Source organism: Rhinolophus sinicus, linkage group LG05 (genome assembly GCF_036562045.2).
Source record: "Rhinolophus sinicus isolate RSC01 linkage group LG05, ASM3656204v1, whole genome shotgun sequence".
Classification (NCBI taxonomy): domain Eukaryota; kingdom Metazoa; phylum Chordata; class Mammalia; order Chiroptera; family Rhinolophidae; genus Rhinolophus; species Rhinolophus sinicus.
In genome coordinates this window covers 109398144-109416486 of record NC_133755.1, presented here as the reverse complement: position 1 = coordinate 109416486, position 18343 = coordinate 109398144, and the positions used below count along the sequence as shown (strand labels likewise).

Here is an 18343-nt window from a genome sequence, read left to right as displayed (position 1 = left end):
TTGCCCATCCTACTCATTCACTGGAGCCCCACTATAACCCATTTACCAACAGAAACAGCAGCGGTGAACAGGGAAGCGTGGCCTCATCAGAAACACAGTGTTGGTCCCATTGGCAAACCTCGGGGTCACAGTCAAGTCCACTTCCCACAGGAGAAACTTTAAGTGATGCATTTCCATGGCCACCACAGCACCTTTTTAAGTCTTCAGGTTTTTGTGTTTGATGAACATAAAGACCATAAACGTTTTCAGGCCACCGAATTTTACCCATATATTTGATAGCTGTCATGACTCACGTTACTATTAACAGACATCAAGGATTCTATTATCTTAATACAACTTAATTCAGTTGTTACATATTTTATATTAGTTTTTGAAGTCTGTAAGTCGTCTTTTCTCTGTCACAAATCATGATGATTAGTGTGGAACCCAAGCAAAACTATACAATATAAAATAATTTAACACAGTATTTCTGAAATGTTAACGTAGTAAAAACCTTCACTAATCTGGGCTAATTGGAGGTTGACTAAATTGTAGCATAGTTTTTTAGGAATGTGGTTATTCCTTAGGAGCATACACAGTAACTGCAATTAAAAGAACAATGTTGACTTAGAGAGACTGGTATAAAGACTGAATGACTAGTCCCAATTTCCACACTAGCTACTTTGTTTCTTGGGAGAATATACTTTGTAAAAAGTTGATTGTCTTAAATAAATCTCCCTAGAATGTTCTCATTGCACTTATTATTCACATCACAATTATCCGCCCACTGCATTGTCTCCTACAGACTTTGCAAACCCTTTCTTTCTAAGTAATTTAAGTATAGCCTGGGGGCTAAAGGCCCGATCTCCGTGACTGAGTGAGGTCATAGGACAGCAAAGGACGCCTTAAGGGAGGTCCAGCAGTTCCTATCTTTCCAGATCTGTAAACTGGACTTGACTTTTCCTGACCCAGTTCTTTATCCAAAGGCCACAGGGCAGAAACTACTGAGTCATCAAAACTGACTAAGCTGGTGCATTCTATGCCCTGCTTTTCTCTTATTTGCCCTCTGTGCCTGAATTTTTATGTTTTACAAACGAATGTATATTTCAGCTCAGTTCATCTATACAAATAATCACTAATATTCCAACTAGTGAGTTTTTAATGTTATTATAGTCATATGAAACAATTTCAATTCAAGTATTTAAAGTTTCAGGTTTTTAATCTTTCCCCCCAGGAAGCCAGCCTAGAGACTTAGAAAAACACATTCATGATTTAAGGACAGATGACACTGAGGTGAGAGCTATGTGAGGCGAGAGCTATTACAAGTGGTTTACATGTACTTATTCACTTAATCTTGTCAACTGCCCTGTGAGGTGGAACTGATATTATCTCCAATTTACACATAAGGATACTTAAGCACGGAGAAGTAAAAGAACTTAACATAAGGTCATAAAGCCAGAAAGTAGTAGAGCCAGGATTTGTACTCAAGTAATCTGGCTCCAAGTAAAAGATTTTATGTTGTTACTATGGCCTTCTGAAATATAATGCACTAGTTACCTCACATTTAAAAAGCCAATATTACCTAGCACATGGCAACATAATTATTAACAAAAGTTGCTTTATTTATATTTGCATTTTATAAGCAACTGATTAAACTAAAACATGATGAAAGAAAAGTCTGCAGGTATAATCATCACGTATATACCCTAATACATTTAAATTAAAACCAGTGTGACAATGCAGAAATATTTTCCTTTTCCTAATTTACAGCAGCATATTTTCTTCCGAAGCCATATGTACTTTTAAATACATTATAGAAATTAGATGATCAAAGGATATACAGAAAAAGTAATCAGAAATAAGTTAATTCAGATGTATGTATTCAGAAAAAGATACTGAAGTTAATGAACACGTGGCTTAAAAATCAATACAGCGTCCTTTTCGTTCCCAATCTCCATATCGGGTAGGTTCTGGGCCCCTGGGTCCACCTCTTTCTTTGGTAACAGGATTAACATCGTCTGGAAATTCTAAAGAAAGAAGATGTGAACAGAGCAGTCAATAGAGATGAGAAAAGTATTACGGTCAATTCTGAAGATGAGGGTGCAGAGTTTCACAGTTAGTGAGGAGATACTACGGACTGGTTACTATGCAGTCTTGCAATGCAGTTATTTTTCCTGAGTTTGAAAAATCACTAGGATACAATTTTCACATTCAGTCAACTTTACTACCTATGTGAGTGACTTAGAATTCTCCGTGCTCCCAGGCTCCAATCTGGGAAGTGGCTCCATATGTGCTGCTCGATTAAAACAGAAAGGGGTACAAATCCATAGAGTTTGGAAGGTTTTGAAACAAGATTACTTTGAAGAGTACTTTAACTCAATGCCTCAGTTTTCTTATTAGTAAAATGGGGACAACTATCATACCTGCCTTATTGTCTTGAGAAGTCAACAAGGTAATAAACATAAAAGGTCTAGCATAGTGTCAGGTACATAATGACATTCGATTGACTGGAGCTATGAGTATTACTGTTCCTTATCATAGGGTTTTAGCTTCAACAACTGGTCAGTTGGCACTGCCACTTACGGACATAACAGCAGTTATTACTGTTACTACTGTTACTACTGTGTGTTCACAATAGGAATCCCCATCCTGAGTACAATTCTGAACACTTTATACATATTAACTCAATTAATTCTCAATTAATTCTATGGGACAGGATAAACGGATTTATCTATTTCTACTGTCAATAAACTCTCCCTTATCCTCTTAGTAATTTTGTTTTCTAAAAAACTCCCTGCTTTGACTTCCTCTGAAAGCCTTGCTACTGGAAGCTCTTCTTTCTCACATATCTCTGGGGCTTACTGGGTGTCTTAGTCAGCTCAGGCTGCCATTAAAAAAAAAAAAAAAAAAAAAAGCCACAGACTGGGTGGCTTATACAACAGAAATTTATTTTTTCAGTTCTGGAGGCTGGAAGTCTGAGATCAGGGTGCCATCATGGTTGGGTTCTAGTGAGGCCTCTCTTCCTGGCCTGCAGATGGCTACTTCTCACTGTGTCCTCACTTGACAGAGGGAAAGAGGGAGAAGGGGAGAGGGAGAGAGGAAGCTGTCTAGTGTCTCTTCTTATAAGGGCACTAATACCATCCTGGGGGCCCCACACTCATGACCTCATTTAAACTTAATTATTTACCAAAGGTCTCATCTTCACATACCATCACATTGGGGTTAAGGCTTCAACATATGGATTTTAGGGGGACACAATTTAGTCCCCCTGGGGAGGAAAGAAAGCATCAAAATACCACTGCTCTTCATCGCTACTCCCAACCTCTCATTCTATCATCAAATCTCTACAGCCTTTCCTCTTGTAAATTCCACACCATTCACTTGTCCAATGCTTTTCTCCAGTCTTGTAATCAACTCAAAGACTCTTCCATTTTCTTGGATGGGATCAATATTTGGTTCATAGTTTCATCCCTCTCCCCATCATCCTTCATATCAACATCCACATTAATGAACCATCACATTGTAGGGCCACAGAGGTCCCCAATCATCTTGCCTAGTGATCTTCATCTCCACTTCTGCCACCCACTTGGATTTTCTCTCTTAAATATGTTCCTTTTCAAAATCCCGCACTCTTGAGCTCTCTTTCTGACCACAAGCTCCTATCCTTCCATCTCCTATCTTCCTATTTGTTTAATCTAATTTTCACCCTCTTTATAACCTCCAGTTTGCTGATAGTCTTTGTAAGGATTTATTTCTGGGATTGCTGCTTTCATTTTGTGTGATATTTTAAGGAAATATTTCCTCTCAGATTGTTATGCTTAGCTAAAACCAGTGAAGAAAAATTTTACCTTTAGGTTATGACAACTTTTAAAAAGTTGTCATCTTGGTTGATTGATAGGGTTATTAGATTCAGCTTGACAAAGTGCTATAAATTGAAATATTAACTGATTGAGCAAACAACAAAAGCCTTTGTATTCTAGAAAGAGTTCCAGACAGAGGTCCAGTATCCTCTGCTGATATCTTCTTGCCTGGGATGCGTCCCTGCATAGATAGGTTAACTCTCATATGACTGGAAAAATCAGACAAGCAAGGACAGCCTCGCCAAAATCTCAAAATGGTTTACACTTACGCTGTCTAACATTTTATTTTTTTGAATAGCTAATACTTGCACATATCCCACAATTCAAAGGTACAAAAGGGTATGGAATAAAAATAAAGCAGTACTTTAAAAAAACAGAGCATTAGCATGAGCCAAATTTTATAGATACTGAATAGAAAATGTTTAGTCTATCACCCCACCTCACTAAAAAAAAAGAAAAAAATTTTCGAAACTTCCCCTTCTCATTCCTCAACCACATGGTCACAGTGAGAACAACCACTTTCATGTGTGACCCACCCACTGGGCACTCTTGACTGATTCAGCTCTGAACACCAAGGTTGACCAATGATCTCTCTGCTTAGAAAATTTGGAATCAAGACTAAGAAATTCTAGTTTCAGTCTGGTTGTACTTTTGCATTGAGTAGCTGCTAGGAGCAGTTAATGCCCAGTGGACTGAGTAGGGAGTTTGGAGACAGAAGACAAAGATGAGAAGTGACCAGAGACAAGAAAAGGAGGGAGACTATCCTGGTTTCCATGTAGTGTTTAGCCCCAAGCCCCAAGGCTGGGTCTTTTTCTAAGGCCCAGGAGCATCACTGTCCTGGAGTGCCTCACCTGTACCTTACATCCTAACAACCTATACAGTCTTTCTGCTTAAGTTTGCTCCAGTAGGTATCTCTCATTTGCATTAAAGTAGGTACCAATTCATATATTTTGTCATGTGAATAATAGGGTATAACAAATATAACAATCAAACACAATCAATCACTGTCAGGGGCTTGGAAATCTTTTTTTTTTTTTAACCCACACATAATGATAGTTAATATGGTAATTCTAGTCATTGTTGAAATATGCTTTATTATTGTTAATAAAGAATTATAAGCAATAACATGTTTCTTGTCTTTCATTTGTTCTCTTTTACAATAACTAAAACACTTTCTTTTATACTTCAAAAATTAAAAGAGGAGCTTTACTGTACTCACTTGTCAGTACATCTTTCTCTAAATCAGTATCTTCTGGTGCATCAAAACGACCTTGTGGTAACTTTGGCTTCTTAAGAGATTGTTTGATAGGTTCAGACTTTCCACCCTGAGAGGAACTTGTTTTCCTCAACGAATGACACAAAAGGGGTGATCCTAGCAGAGAGGGGGAAAATAGGAGTTGTTCATTTGTTCTACTTTAAAAATTTAATAATTTTACTTAATGTGTTTTTAGTTTATACATTCACATTTATCCAAGTTCAAAAACTACAAAAGGACACATACAGTGAAAATTCTTCCCTCTGTCCATATCTTCCGGACAGTCTTGGAGACATCCAATGTTACAGTTTGAAAAAAAGAGCTTTGATCCAACAAGAGAACATAACCCTGGTAAACATCTATGCACCCAACATAGGAGCACCAAAATATATTAAACAGATATCGACTGACAATAAAGACAGATCAAGAGTAACACTATCATAGTAAGGGACTTCAACACACCACTGACAATAAGAGACAGATCCTTCAGACATAAAATCAATATGGAAACAGTGGCCTTAAATGATGCATTGGACCACTTGGATTTAATTAATATTTTTAGAGCATTTCACCTTAAAGCTGCAGAATGTACATTCTTCTCGAGCGCACATGGAGCATTTTCCAAGATATGGAAAATCTTGGAAAGTGTTCTATGTGCACTCGAGTCTCAATAAATTTAAGAAAATTGAAATCATATCAAGCATCTTCACTGACCACAGCGCTATGAAATTAGAAATCAAATATAAGAAAAAAAAACAAAAAACTGGAAGACACACAAATACATGGAGGCTGAATAACATATTACTAAATAATGAATGGGTCAACAATGAGATCAAGGAAGAAATCAAAAAATACCTTGAGACAAACGAAAATGAAAACACAATGACCCAAAATCAATGGGATACAGTGAAAGCAGTCTTAAGAGGGAAATTCATAGCAATGCAGGCCTACCTAAAGAAACAAGAAAAATCTCAAATAAACAATTTATCCTTACACCTAAGGGAATTGTAAAAAGAATAGCAAAAAAAGCCCAAAGGAAGTACAAGGAAGGAGATAATAAAGATCAGAGTGGAAATAAACGAAATAGAGACCAAAAAACAATACAAAAGATCAATGAAACCAAGAAATGTTTTTTTGAGAAGATAAACAAAATCAACAAAACTTTAGCCAGACTCATCAAAAAAAAGAGAAAGAGGACCCAAATTAATAAAGTCAGAAATGAAAGAGGAGATGTGAGAACAGATACCACAGAAATACAAAACATTTTAAGAAAATACTATGAGCAACTATACACCAACAAATTAGACAATCTGGAAGAAATGGATAATTTTCTAGAAGCATATAACTTTACAAGGCTAACTCAAGAAGAAATGGAAAATCTGAATAGACTGATTACTACCAGTGAAATTGAATCAGTAATCAACAGGCTCCTAACAAACAAAAGCCCTGGATCAGATGGCTTTATAGGAGAATTTTGAAAAACATTCAAAAAAGAATGACCACTTATTCTCCTCAAACTATTCAAAAAAATCCAGAAGGAGGGAAAGCTCCCAAACTCTTTCTATGAGGCCACTATCACCCTGATCCCCAAATCAGACAAAGACATTACATAAAAATGAAAACTACTGGCTGATATCTCTAATGAACATAGATGCAAAAATCCTCAACAAAATATTAGCAACCAGAATTAAGCAATACATTAAAAAGATCATACACTACAATCAATTCCTGGTATTCAAGGTTGGTTCAATATTCACAAATCAATTAATGTGATATGCCACATTAACAAAATGAAAAATAAAAATCATAGTCGTATTAATAGATGCAGAAAAAGCATTTGACAAAATCCAGCAGCCATTTATGATAAAAACCCTTAAGAAAGGAGGAATAGAGAGATCATATCTCAACATAATAAAGGCCATATATGATAAACCCACAGCTAACATCATACTCAATGGGGAAACACTACAACTTTTAAGATTAGGAACAAGACAAGACTTTTATTCAACATAGTTCTGGAACTTCTAGCCACAGCAATCAGACAAGAAAAAGAAATAAAAGGCATCAAAATTGGCAAAGAGGAAATAAAATTGTCATTATATGCAGATGATATGATTCTATATATAGAGAACACCAAAGACTCTACCAAAAACTATTATGAATTATATAGTAAATGAATTTAGTAAAGTAGCAGGGTACAAAATTAATATTCAGAAATCAGTTGCGCTTGTATACACCAATAATAAACTATCAGAAGGAGAAATTAAGAAAACAGTCCCATTTACAATTGCTTCAAAAACTATAAAATACTCAGGAGTAAATTTAACCAAAGAAGTAAAAGACCTGTACTCAGAAAACTGTAAGACACTGAAGAGAGAAATTAAAGAAGATACAAATAAATGGAAACACATACCATGTGCATGGAAGGAATAATTAATATAGTTAAAATGTCCATACTGCCTAAGGCAATATACAGATTCAACAAAATTCCTACCAAACTACCAAAGACATTTTGAACAGAAATAGAACATATAATCCTAAAATTTATATGGAACCATAAAAGATCCCGAATGGCCATGGCAATCTTGAGAAATAAGGACAAAGTGGGAGGTATCACGATAACTGACATCAAATCATACTACAAGGCTATAGTAATCAGAACAGCATGGTACTGGCATAAAAACAGACACATAGATCAACGGAACAGAACAGATAGCCCAGAAATAAATCCATGGCTATATGGTCATTTAACCTATGACAATGGAAGCAAGAAGTTACATTGGGATAAAGACAGTCTATTCAATAAATGGTGCTGGGAAACATGGACAGACACATGCAAAAAAATGAAGCTGGACCACCTCCTTACACCATATACAAGAATAAATTTGAAATGGATTAAAGATTTAAATGTAAGATATGACACCATAAAACTAGAAGAAAACATGGAAAGAATATTTGCAGACATTACCCTTAGTAATATTTTTACTGATATATTCTCTTGGGCAAGGGAAGTAAGATAAAAAATAAACATATGGGATTACATCAAACTAAAAAGCTTTTTCACAGCAAAGGAAACCATTAATAAAACAAAAAGGCATCTTACTTAATGGGAGAAGATATTTGTCAATGATATACCTGATAAGGGGTTAATACTCAAAATTTATTAAAAAACTCATTCAACTCAACACCAATAAAACAAACAACCCAATTAAAAAATGGGCAGAGGGTGCAGAAAGGACAACAACTTGAAGCTGAACGGCACCCTCCACAACTAAGATTGAAAGGACAACAACTTGATGGAAAAGTCCTGGAACTACACACTATTCCCCAATAAAGTCCTGTTCTCCTTCCCCAATAAAATCTTTTTAAAAAATCAATAAATAAAATAAAATAAAAAATGGGCAGAGGACATGAAGAGACATTTTTCTAAAGACATACAGATGGCAAACAGACATGAAAAAATGCTCAACCTCACTAATCATTAGAGAAATGAAAATAAAAACCACAATGAGATACCACCTACCCCAGTCAGAATGGCTATCATTAATAAATCAACAAACAAGTGCTGGCGAGGATGTGGAAAAAAGGGATCTCTAGTGCACTGCTGGTGGGATTGCAGATTGGTGCAGCCACGATGGAAAACAGTATGGAGATATCTCAAAAAACTGGAAATGGAACTATCTTATTACGATCTAGCAATTCCACTCTTAGGTATCTATCCAGAGAAATACGAAACACTAATTCGAAAAAACTTATGCACCCCTATGTTTATTATAGCGCTATTCACAATAGCCAAGACATGGAAACAACCGAAATTCCCATCGGCAGATGATTGGATTAAGAAACTGGTACATTTACACAATGGAGTGTTACTTGTCCTTCAAGAAGAATGAAATCTTAACCATTTGCAATGATATGGATGGACATAGAGAACATTATGCTAAGTGAAATAACTCAGACAGAGAAAGACAAATACCATATGATCTCACTTATATGTGGAATCTAAAGAAGAGAATAAATGAACAGGCTAATCAGAAACAGTCTCAGACATATAGAGAAAAAACTGAGGGTTGTTAGATGGGAGGGGGGTGGGGGTGGGGGAGAAGGTGAGGGGATTAGAAAGCACAGGTAACTACAAGATTGCCATGGGGATATGAAGGACAGTTTGGGGAGTATAATCAGTAATGTTGTAAAGATTTTGTAGGGTATCTGATGGACACTGCCTTATTGGGGAGACCACTTCAGCTGCGGTGTGCACCTGAAGCGATCAATTGGCAGGCAAATCAGTATTTTCCCACAGATCCAAAAGCCCACAAAATGCAAAGATTAAAAAAATAGATAAATATATAACAGAATGTTTTAATAAAGCTATGACAATGATCCACAGAATTAATATAGTTTCCTTCCATCTACTCGCTCACTTATATAAAATACTTCATATTTAAGACACTAATTGGCTGAGAAAAATTCTGTTGACCAAGAAAACTTTCTGTACATATTAAAATAAAAACACTTATTTATTAAAAAATTTTACTTATTGATTTAGAGTACAGGCTATTTTGTCTTCAAACTCCACTTCAATATGTAAGACATAATTTTTTTCTTATCTCCTCATAATTATATTTAGATAAACATATATTAAAAGGCTAAAGAGGAAAACCTACAATAATAATATCTTATAAGGCAGCATTTATTTTTATGCAGAAACTAAATGGAAAACATATAAATCTGAGTTCCTGATTATATTAATATATTTCATATAATAATCTCATCTTGGTTTATTATGGTTGATTGTTTAGAAAAATATATTGAAAATGTTGGTGATTATAAACTATGCACAACTGAAGGACTTTCTCAAGCGAAATAACAGGATTTTAAAATCAATTAGTCATATATTATCTGAAACAGAAAATTCTTTAAAATTTGTCTTTATGCCCCAATTTAGCAAGTTCAAGCAATCTCCACATAGAAACCTCTGTCTATTATCTGATGTTCAAATGTCTATTCATCAACAGATCTATTAAGTTGGTGAAAAAGTAATTGTGGTTTTTGCAATTATTTTTAACCTTTTAAACCGCAATTACTTTTGCACCAACTTAATATTACCAATTAGTAAAGGATGAAAGATTGTTTGCTAAGTTATGGTAGTTCAATAATAATACAGATACACAGAAAGAAAATTTAACTTTAGACTTCCTGAAGTATGCATTTAGATTTCAAGGGTAACCAGTAAAAGACAAGATATATCTTCCAAACCAGCAGAGGGGGAAAAAAAAAATGAAAGAAGACAATATTTAACTAAACAAAGTATGACAAATAGAAGGTGCAAAAAATAAGACGGTTGAAACAAAGAAAATTATATCAGTAATTATAATTGTAAATGTAAATGGACTGAATTCTCCAGTCCAAAAGAAACAAAAAAGAAGAAAGGAGAAAGAGACTGTGAAAAATGACTAGGCCAACTTTTAAAAAACACAGAATTTAGAAACATAACAATTTAAATGTAAAGCTCAAAGAAGGTCTAAAGAACAGAATAGATACAGTTGGGTATAGACTGTCAGATTTAAAAAAAAACAAAACAAAACAAAAAAAACCCCACAAAACATAATCTAGACATAGCCTGATGTTAAAAAAAAAAAAAAAGGACCAATATTATGGACTGAAGATTTGTGTCCCACACCAAGCCCCAAATTCATACAGTGAAATTCTAACCCCCAATGGGATGGTATTAGCAGGTGGGACCTTTAGGGGGTAATTAGGCCATGAGAGCAGAGCTCTCATGAATGGGATCGGTGCTCTTAGAAATCAGAGCTTGCTGTGGCTTTCTTCTCTCTGCCACATGAGGATACAACGAAAAGACAGCCATCTGCAAACCAGAAGCAGGCTCTCAACAGAGACCAGCTGTACTGGCACCTTGATCTTGGATTTCCCAGCCTCCAGAACTGTGACAAATAAATGTTGGATGCTTAAGTAACCCAGTCTATGCTAATTTGTTAATACAGTCCAAACCGACTAAGACATGTGACATGCACCATTTCTCTGCTTTTATTAAAGAAGGATATACAAAAAAATGGAAAGAAAATAGTAACAGTAAGAGAAAAAAATAACATAAATAAAAGACATAAAACTGAGGGGATCAGCAAAACCAAAAGTTGGTTCTCTTGAAAGACTAAAACTACTGTGAAAGTCTTTGGTATGGCTAATAAGAAAAAAGCAAAAGAAAGCAAAATAAATAATCTGAAGAAAAAAAGAGTACATAATTGTATAGAGTGCAGACATTTAAAAACAAAACAAAGGAACTAGCAACTTTATGCCTATATACTGAAAATATACAAAATGAACAATTTTCTAGAAAAATTTAACTTTTCAAAATTGCCTTAAGAGAAAACCTTATAAATAGTACAATAAGCACTGCAGAAATTAAACTAGTAATTAAAAAAGTCTTCCCTTAAAGACAAGGGAGAGTGACATAAGCATCATGGCAGAGAGAGAAGACGCCACTGTTTCCCCCCTTAACTTTACAAGTCGAATAACTATAACTCCACAAAGGACCCCCTGCTCAACACACAAACACGCCTGAAAGATCCACACATCCAGACATCTGAAGGCAAACGAATTGGAACAAGCAGGGAGGCGGGCTTGGGGGAAGGGCAGAGACGCTGGTTGCAGACACACTTTGGTGCACACCACAGGAGCCTGGCAGCAGCCTCACATTGCGGGTTGGCGTGTAAGAGACAGAAGAAGCAGCTTCCCTCCCGGAAAAGGCATCTCTCTTCCCATCTCATCGCTGCAGAGCTGGGAAGAGGTGGCTGGGAAACTTAACACAGTGGTTCCAACAGCCATTACTAGAAGGGGAGCAGAACCACGAGATCACCAATTGACCTCCTGTCTTCCACATGCTCCAGCAGGGCCCCGCAAAGCCAAAAAAACACAGCGGATAAAAGAGGTAGGTCTGGGAGCTCGCAACACCAGTTCTCCATCACCCGCCAGATTCCTCCAACACAGTGGAGGTGCCCCATAACTGAAGCAAGCCGGTCACAGACAAGACACCCACCATCTCGGTGGGTATGTAGCACTTTCCTTAACAGAAGAGATGCTGCTCCACTGACCCCAAAGGTGCAAACAGTGCAGGTGCACTATATCAAAACTTATGATATAGCATCATCTACTGGAAAACAAAAGAAAGTGCCCTATCAACCTGCTGAATTGTTGAGAGTAAAACAATATCTACACAAGAAAAGAGATCACTACCTCAAATGCGCAGAGATAGTACGACTCAAATAGCTTGAACAACCAAGTTAACTTGGGAGCACAGAAAGAAAATGAAGTCTTCAGAAACCAAACTCAAAGTCATGAAAGACTGTGATTTAAATGACAGAGACTTCAAGATTTCAATTATGAAGAAACACAGCAATATAAAAGAAAATTCAGAACAGTAGTTCAATGAAGGAATAAAAATTAATGAACAAAAGGAGTACTTTACCAAAGAGATTGAAACTATTAAAAACAAAAACAAAAACAAAAACCCCAGAAATTCTGAAGCTGCAGAACTCCATAAATGAGATGAACGCATCAGAGAGCACTGGAAATAGAGTAGTCCACATGGAAGAGAGAAAACTCAAAGACAGAAACTTAGAAATGTCCCAGGAGGAAGAGAACTAAGAATTTAAAAAAATTAAAGAACTCTATGAGAACTATCTGACTACATTAGAGAGAGCGACATAAGGATGACGGGTATACCTGAAGTAGACGAGAAACAGAAGGGAACAGAGAGCCTACTCAAAGAAATGGGAAGTTGATGAGAACTTCCCAAACCTATGGAAAAAGCTGGACTTTGGAATAGAGGAAGCTAACAGAACACCTAATTATATGAGAGCAAAAAGACCTTTTGCAAGGCACATTTTGTTTAAATTGTCAAAAATTAATGACAAAGAAAGAATTCTCAAGGTAGCCAGGGGAAAGAAAAACTGTACCTTACAAAGGAAACCCCATTAGATTATCATCAGATTTCTCAATAGACCTATTATTACAAAAGAGGAGAAAGTAGAAGGAAATATTCAAAATATTGAAAAACAGGAACCATTACTCAAGGATAATATATCCATCAAATTATGCTTTACATATGAAGAAATAAAAATTTCCCAAGAAAAACAAAAGCTAAGAGAATTTGCCATCACAAGACCTGCATTACAAGAAATGTTAAAAGGAGCTCTTCTACTGGAAACAAAAAGACAAAAGTATACAAAACTTTAAGTAAGATAATTGGCAGACAGAAGCAGAAAACTGAAAATCTACTTCAGCATAGATTATTAAACAATTATAACATAAGATTAAGAGAAGGGAAAGTGCATTAAAAATAACTATAACCACAGCAATTAGTAACAAATGTACAACATAAAAATGGATAATTTGTAACAACAAAGTTATAAAAGAGGAGCAGGAAAAGGATTGAATGGGTACAGGTGAATGATGATAAGAGGCAATCGAAGAAAAAAGAACTATTATATGTATGAGATATTTTACACAAATCTAATGGTAACCACAAAACAAAAATCCAGAGCTAAGACATGAAACATAAAAAAATAGGAAACGGAGGAAATAACCCAGAAAACTGTCAAACTAAAATAGTAGACAGAATTATAAGGGGAAAGAAAATAATAGAGCTACAGAACAACCAGAAAACAAAAGATAAAATGGCTATAGTAAGTAATCACTCATATATCAATAATCACTCTAAATGTAAATAGACTAAACTCATCAATCAAAAGGCAGAATGAATTGAAAAGAAGACCTAACTATATGTTGCCTGCAGGAGACTCAACTCAGCTCCAAAGACAAAGACTCAAAGTGAAGGAGTGGAAGATGATACTTCAAGCCAATGGCATCCAGAGAAAAGAAGATGTAGCAGTACTATATCAGACAAAATAGATTTGAATATAAAAAAAGTAACAAGAAACAAAGATAGACATTTTATAATGAAAAGAGCAATTCATCAAGAAGACATAACACTTTTTATATATATATATTTGTGTGTGTGTGTGTATGTATGTATGTATGTATGTATATGTATCTCCAACCTGAGCGCACCAAAATATATATAAGCAATTACTAACAGATCTAAAGGGAGAAACTGGCAAAATACCATTAAAGTAGGAGACCCAAATATCCCATTGACAGCAATGGATATATCATCCAAATAGAAAGTAAATAAGGAAATATCAGCCTTAATTGAACAGAAGGACTTAATTGATATTTTTAGAACTTTCCATCCCAGTGACAGAATACGCATTCTTCTCAACTGCACATAGAACATTCTCAATGATAGACTATATACTGGAGCACAAAACTATTCTCAATAAATTTAAGAAGACTGAAATTATACCAAGCATATTTTTTGACCACAATGGTATGAAACTGGAAATTAACTATAAGAAGAAAGGTGGAAAAACCACAAATATGCGGAGGTTAAACAACAACTATTAAGTCAAAGAAGAAAGAAGAGACCAAAAGATACACAGAGACAAGTGAAAACATGACATACCAAAAATTCTGGGGTGCAGCAAATGTTGTACTAAGAGGGAAGTTTATAGCATTACAGGCCTGTATCAAGAAACGAGAAAAATCTCAAATAAACAATCTAATGTTACACCTTAAAGAACTAGAGAAAGAAGAAAATGAAGATAAAAGTCAGTAGAAGGAAGGAAATAATTTAAACTAGAGTGTAAGTAAGTAAAATATGAACACATTACCTTTAAAATCATGTATAAGATAAGTACGTCTACTATCACTTCTAGTCAACATAGTACTAGATATCTGAGTAAGGACAGAAAAACAAGAGAAAATAAAAAGATATCAATTGGAAAGGGAAAAACTAGATTTTATTTGCAAATAATATGAGTGTCTGCTTAGAAATACTGATCATCTAGAAATAAATTATGTTAATTAATAAAGTAATTTAGCTAGGTTACTAAATTTAAAAAATCAATAAATAAGTCAACTGTGTTTCTATACATAATCAGCAATCAGAAAACGATAATTTAAAAAACATTGAGCAGTATTAACCAAATCCCAACAGGAGCTTTATTTCTTTATTTTTAAAATTTGGTATGGAAAGTGGACACCCAAGAACAGCCAAGACACTTCTGAAAATCAAGATGGCAGGACTTACTCTATTAGATCAGGATTAATTACAAAGGTGTATGGTTATTAAGACAGGTGGGTAGTATCAGTGTAGGAATGGGCAAATAAGATTAATGGAACTGTAAAGAGCGCCAAGAAATAAACCCACACATATATGTAAACTTGATTTATGATAGTTGGCATTAAATTACATCAGTAGGGAAAATGTTCAATACACAGACCTGGAGCAACTGGTTACTGTCATGGAAAAAAATGAAATTGGTTTCTTGCCTCATACCATACATGAAAATCAATTCCTGGTAGAATAAAGGTTTAAAAATAAAAAATAAAACTACAGATCTTTGAGAAGAAAATGTAGAAGAATGTCTCTATGATTTTAGGGTAGAGAAGGCTTTATTGGATAAGATTGCAAAGCACTGATAATAAAAAGATCACGACAAGGTTACTATAACATTATGAATATGTGCTCATCAAAACACCCTTTCGAAGCTGCATGATTGTACATGCACATCCATTATTCTATTCTGTCCACTACTGTATATGATTTTTTAAAAAAGACAGTGTCAGAGTAACAAACACAGCCCACAAACTAATCTATCTGTCATATAACTAAAAAGGTTCAGTATTCAAATACATGTAAAAAATATAAGAAAGACAAACAATCCTTTAAGAAAATAAAGATATTTCACAAAAAAGCTAATAAATATTTGAAAAGATGTTTAACTTCTCTAACCAAAGAAAAGCAAAACTGCAGTAAGATACCATTTCAACATTCCATAGGCACACAAAAATTAAATTTTCTGGTAATATCAAGTGTTGGCAAGTATGTGGAACAACAGGAACTCTAGTATACTGCTGGTAGAAGTGTAAACTGCCAGTAGGAATGGACATTGCCTTTATAAATTGACATCATATTGTAAAATTGAACAGCCCTATACCTTATGTTCCAGATTTCCACTCCTTGCACAAGAGCACCCATAATACATACAAGAATGTGTAGCAGCCAAACCTGCTGTTTCCAGAATTACCCAATGTCCATTGACAAGCATGGAAGAACGTAAGTTTCACAAGTGAATAACTATAACCTCACACACCAATACGGATGACTCTAAAAATACACTGTTAGCTGGAAAAAGCAAGTAAAATAAATACAAATGGTATGAAACCATTTCTAATACGATGAAAAACATGCAAATTTACACAACTGCATCACAGGAAGCAGCAACACAGGGAGCCGCTTGGCAAAGGAGATATCTATTTCTTAAACTGGAGAATGGATTCATAAATACTGGCTTTGCTTCATAACTTACATGTTATATAAATTTTTTATATCAAATACTTCATTCTTAAGTTTTTAACACTAGTGAAAAAGGATTGTTGAATGAATACACAACAGAATTTTAGTTATTACCTTGGGGTTTGTATAATGTGACGCTTTCACTTTCTATATTATTCATTTCTGGACCATTTAAAACTTTTACAATTAACAAGTAATATGTTTGGGGATAAATGATTACAGAAAGGAAAACAAACTGCATAGAAATCTGGGACCCATTACTATGAGGAACACTAATGCTGTTTTCAACTTAACAGAAGTTTATCCAAGATGTCCTAAACTATGCTTAGCATACTTCATGGGTTAAGTCTGTAATATGTGAAGCAAATTTTCCAACCAAAATGGGTTAAAAAATGTTAGTTTTCACTGAAAGCATGCATATTTCCTCTGTATTAACAATCCCTGGCCTCACCTAATTTGCATTATACTTATTTGCCCGTGGCCCACTTCTGCACTTTTCCATTTTTTTCAGACTGTAAAGTGCCACAAATACTTTTTGATGTAAATACGTACATGAATGACTCCCATTCCTAACGGGCTCCCTTTTCCATTTTTTTCCTTGAACGTCAAGGGTAGTGCGCCCTGCGAGCTTCCAAATACACAGCCCTGAGCGTTTGCTGCCCTCCCAGCTCAGAGCAGGGGCCGGAAGGAAGCAGTCATCCGGGCTGGAAGGGCTTCGGGATCTTCTAGCTCTAGTCCTACCCTTGAGATCCGGGGCGGTGACAGGACCCACCCAGGGCCAAGACGCGGGTGGCCGAGCTGAAGAAGAGAGAAGCTTGGTGACCCCCCGCACCTCAGACGCCTGGGACACACGCGGCTTTCCCCATGGGAGGCCTTGCTTGCTACGCCGGGGTCTTCGCGACCCCGACCGTGACCTTGGCCCCGAGGCCCGGCGCCTTACTTGCCGCTCTCCACGCTGTGGCCGGAACGCGACCGAGAAACCGGGACAGCGGGTATAAGGTCATGGCGCCGACCTCCGCAGCATCCGCACAGGCCCGGCCTACGGAGGGAGCCAGCGGCGTCCTCCCGGGTCAGCCCCACAGGCGGGGCGGGGCTCTCGTAAGGCGGGGCCTGCGTGTGGCTGGACAAGACGGGGCGGGGCCTCCGTAGGTGGGGCGGGGCCTCGGTAGCCTGCGCTGAGAATCTGCGCTCCTAGCCCAACCTGTCTGTAGGTAAAAAGGAGCGGAGCGACCCACCCTTGTCACGAAGAACGAGCCCAAATTATCTTGAAGCAGTATTAATTAAAATCCCAATTCATACTGAAGTTCGATGAGGGAATAATTTCGTTTATTCCTCTAAACCTGAGGTAAAAGGTCTCTGGGAAGATCTCTTTTATAGTATACAAAGATTGAGCACTTTTACTCTTTTTCCCTCAGTTCTCTTTTATTTTTTAAATCTCTACTTGTTCGGCGAACTCCTGATTCATAGGTTCTGACCCATTGATCAGATGATCTGAAAGATGACAGTTTTGAGTGAAGTGCTGAGCAACAGAAGGCTTTCCACCTGGTCCAGGCTGCGTTGGAAGGAGCGCTGCCAATTGGCCCTTAAATTCCAACAGCTCCAATATGTTAAGAACATATGTGGCAGATCAGCAGGCGTTTTGTAACCTGCGTAAGTCTTTACAGAATCACAGTGGAGGTCTTTAGAATTTTTTCTTTTTTAGAAAGTATGTTAGCTATTGAGCCCTGGGAATGTGTGACCATGTGACATCAGGTAACTATGTAATCTGAGTTTCTCATGAACTGGTAGTAGTTATCTGGTCCTCCTAGATAA

General features: G+C 36.3%; 1 protein-coding gene across 1 annotated transcript; it reads right to left on the bottom strand.

Moving 5' to 3' along the window:
* Positions 1-255: 255 nt before the first annotated feature.
* Positions 256-17630, bottom strand: SDHAF4 (succinate dehydrogenase complex assembly factor 4). Its single transcript, XM_019749340.2, has 3 exons — positions 17472-17630; positions 5059-5211; positions 256-2006 (listed from the first exon to the last, which is right to left on the bottom strand). The coding sequence occupies exons 1-3, from the start codon at positions 17533-17535 to the stop codon at positions 1897-1899; spliced, it is 327 nt and encodes a 108-aa protein (XP_019604899.2). The 5' UTR covers positions 17536-17630; the 3' UTR covers positions 256-1896.
* Between the last annotated feature and the right edge of the window lie 713 nt (positions 17631-18343).

Excerpts from the sequence above, each read along its gene's own strand:
- SDHAF4 (XM_019749340.2), bottom strand. The coding sequence starts at position 17,535 with ATGACCTTATACCCGCTGTCCCGGTTTCTCGGTCGCGTTCCGGCCACA. Across the intron at positions 5,212-17,471 it reads CACAGCGTGGAGAGCGGCAA|GATCACCCCTTTTGTGTCAT; the intron begins GTAAGGCGCCGG and ends CCTCTCTGCTAG. Across the intron at positions 2,007-5,058 it reads AGAGAAAGATGTACTGACAA|AATTTCCAGACGATGTTAAT; the intron begins GTGAGTACAGTA and ends TTCTTTCTTTAG.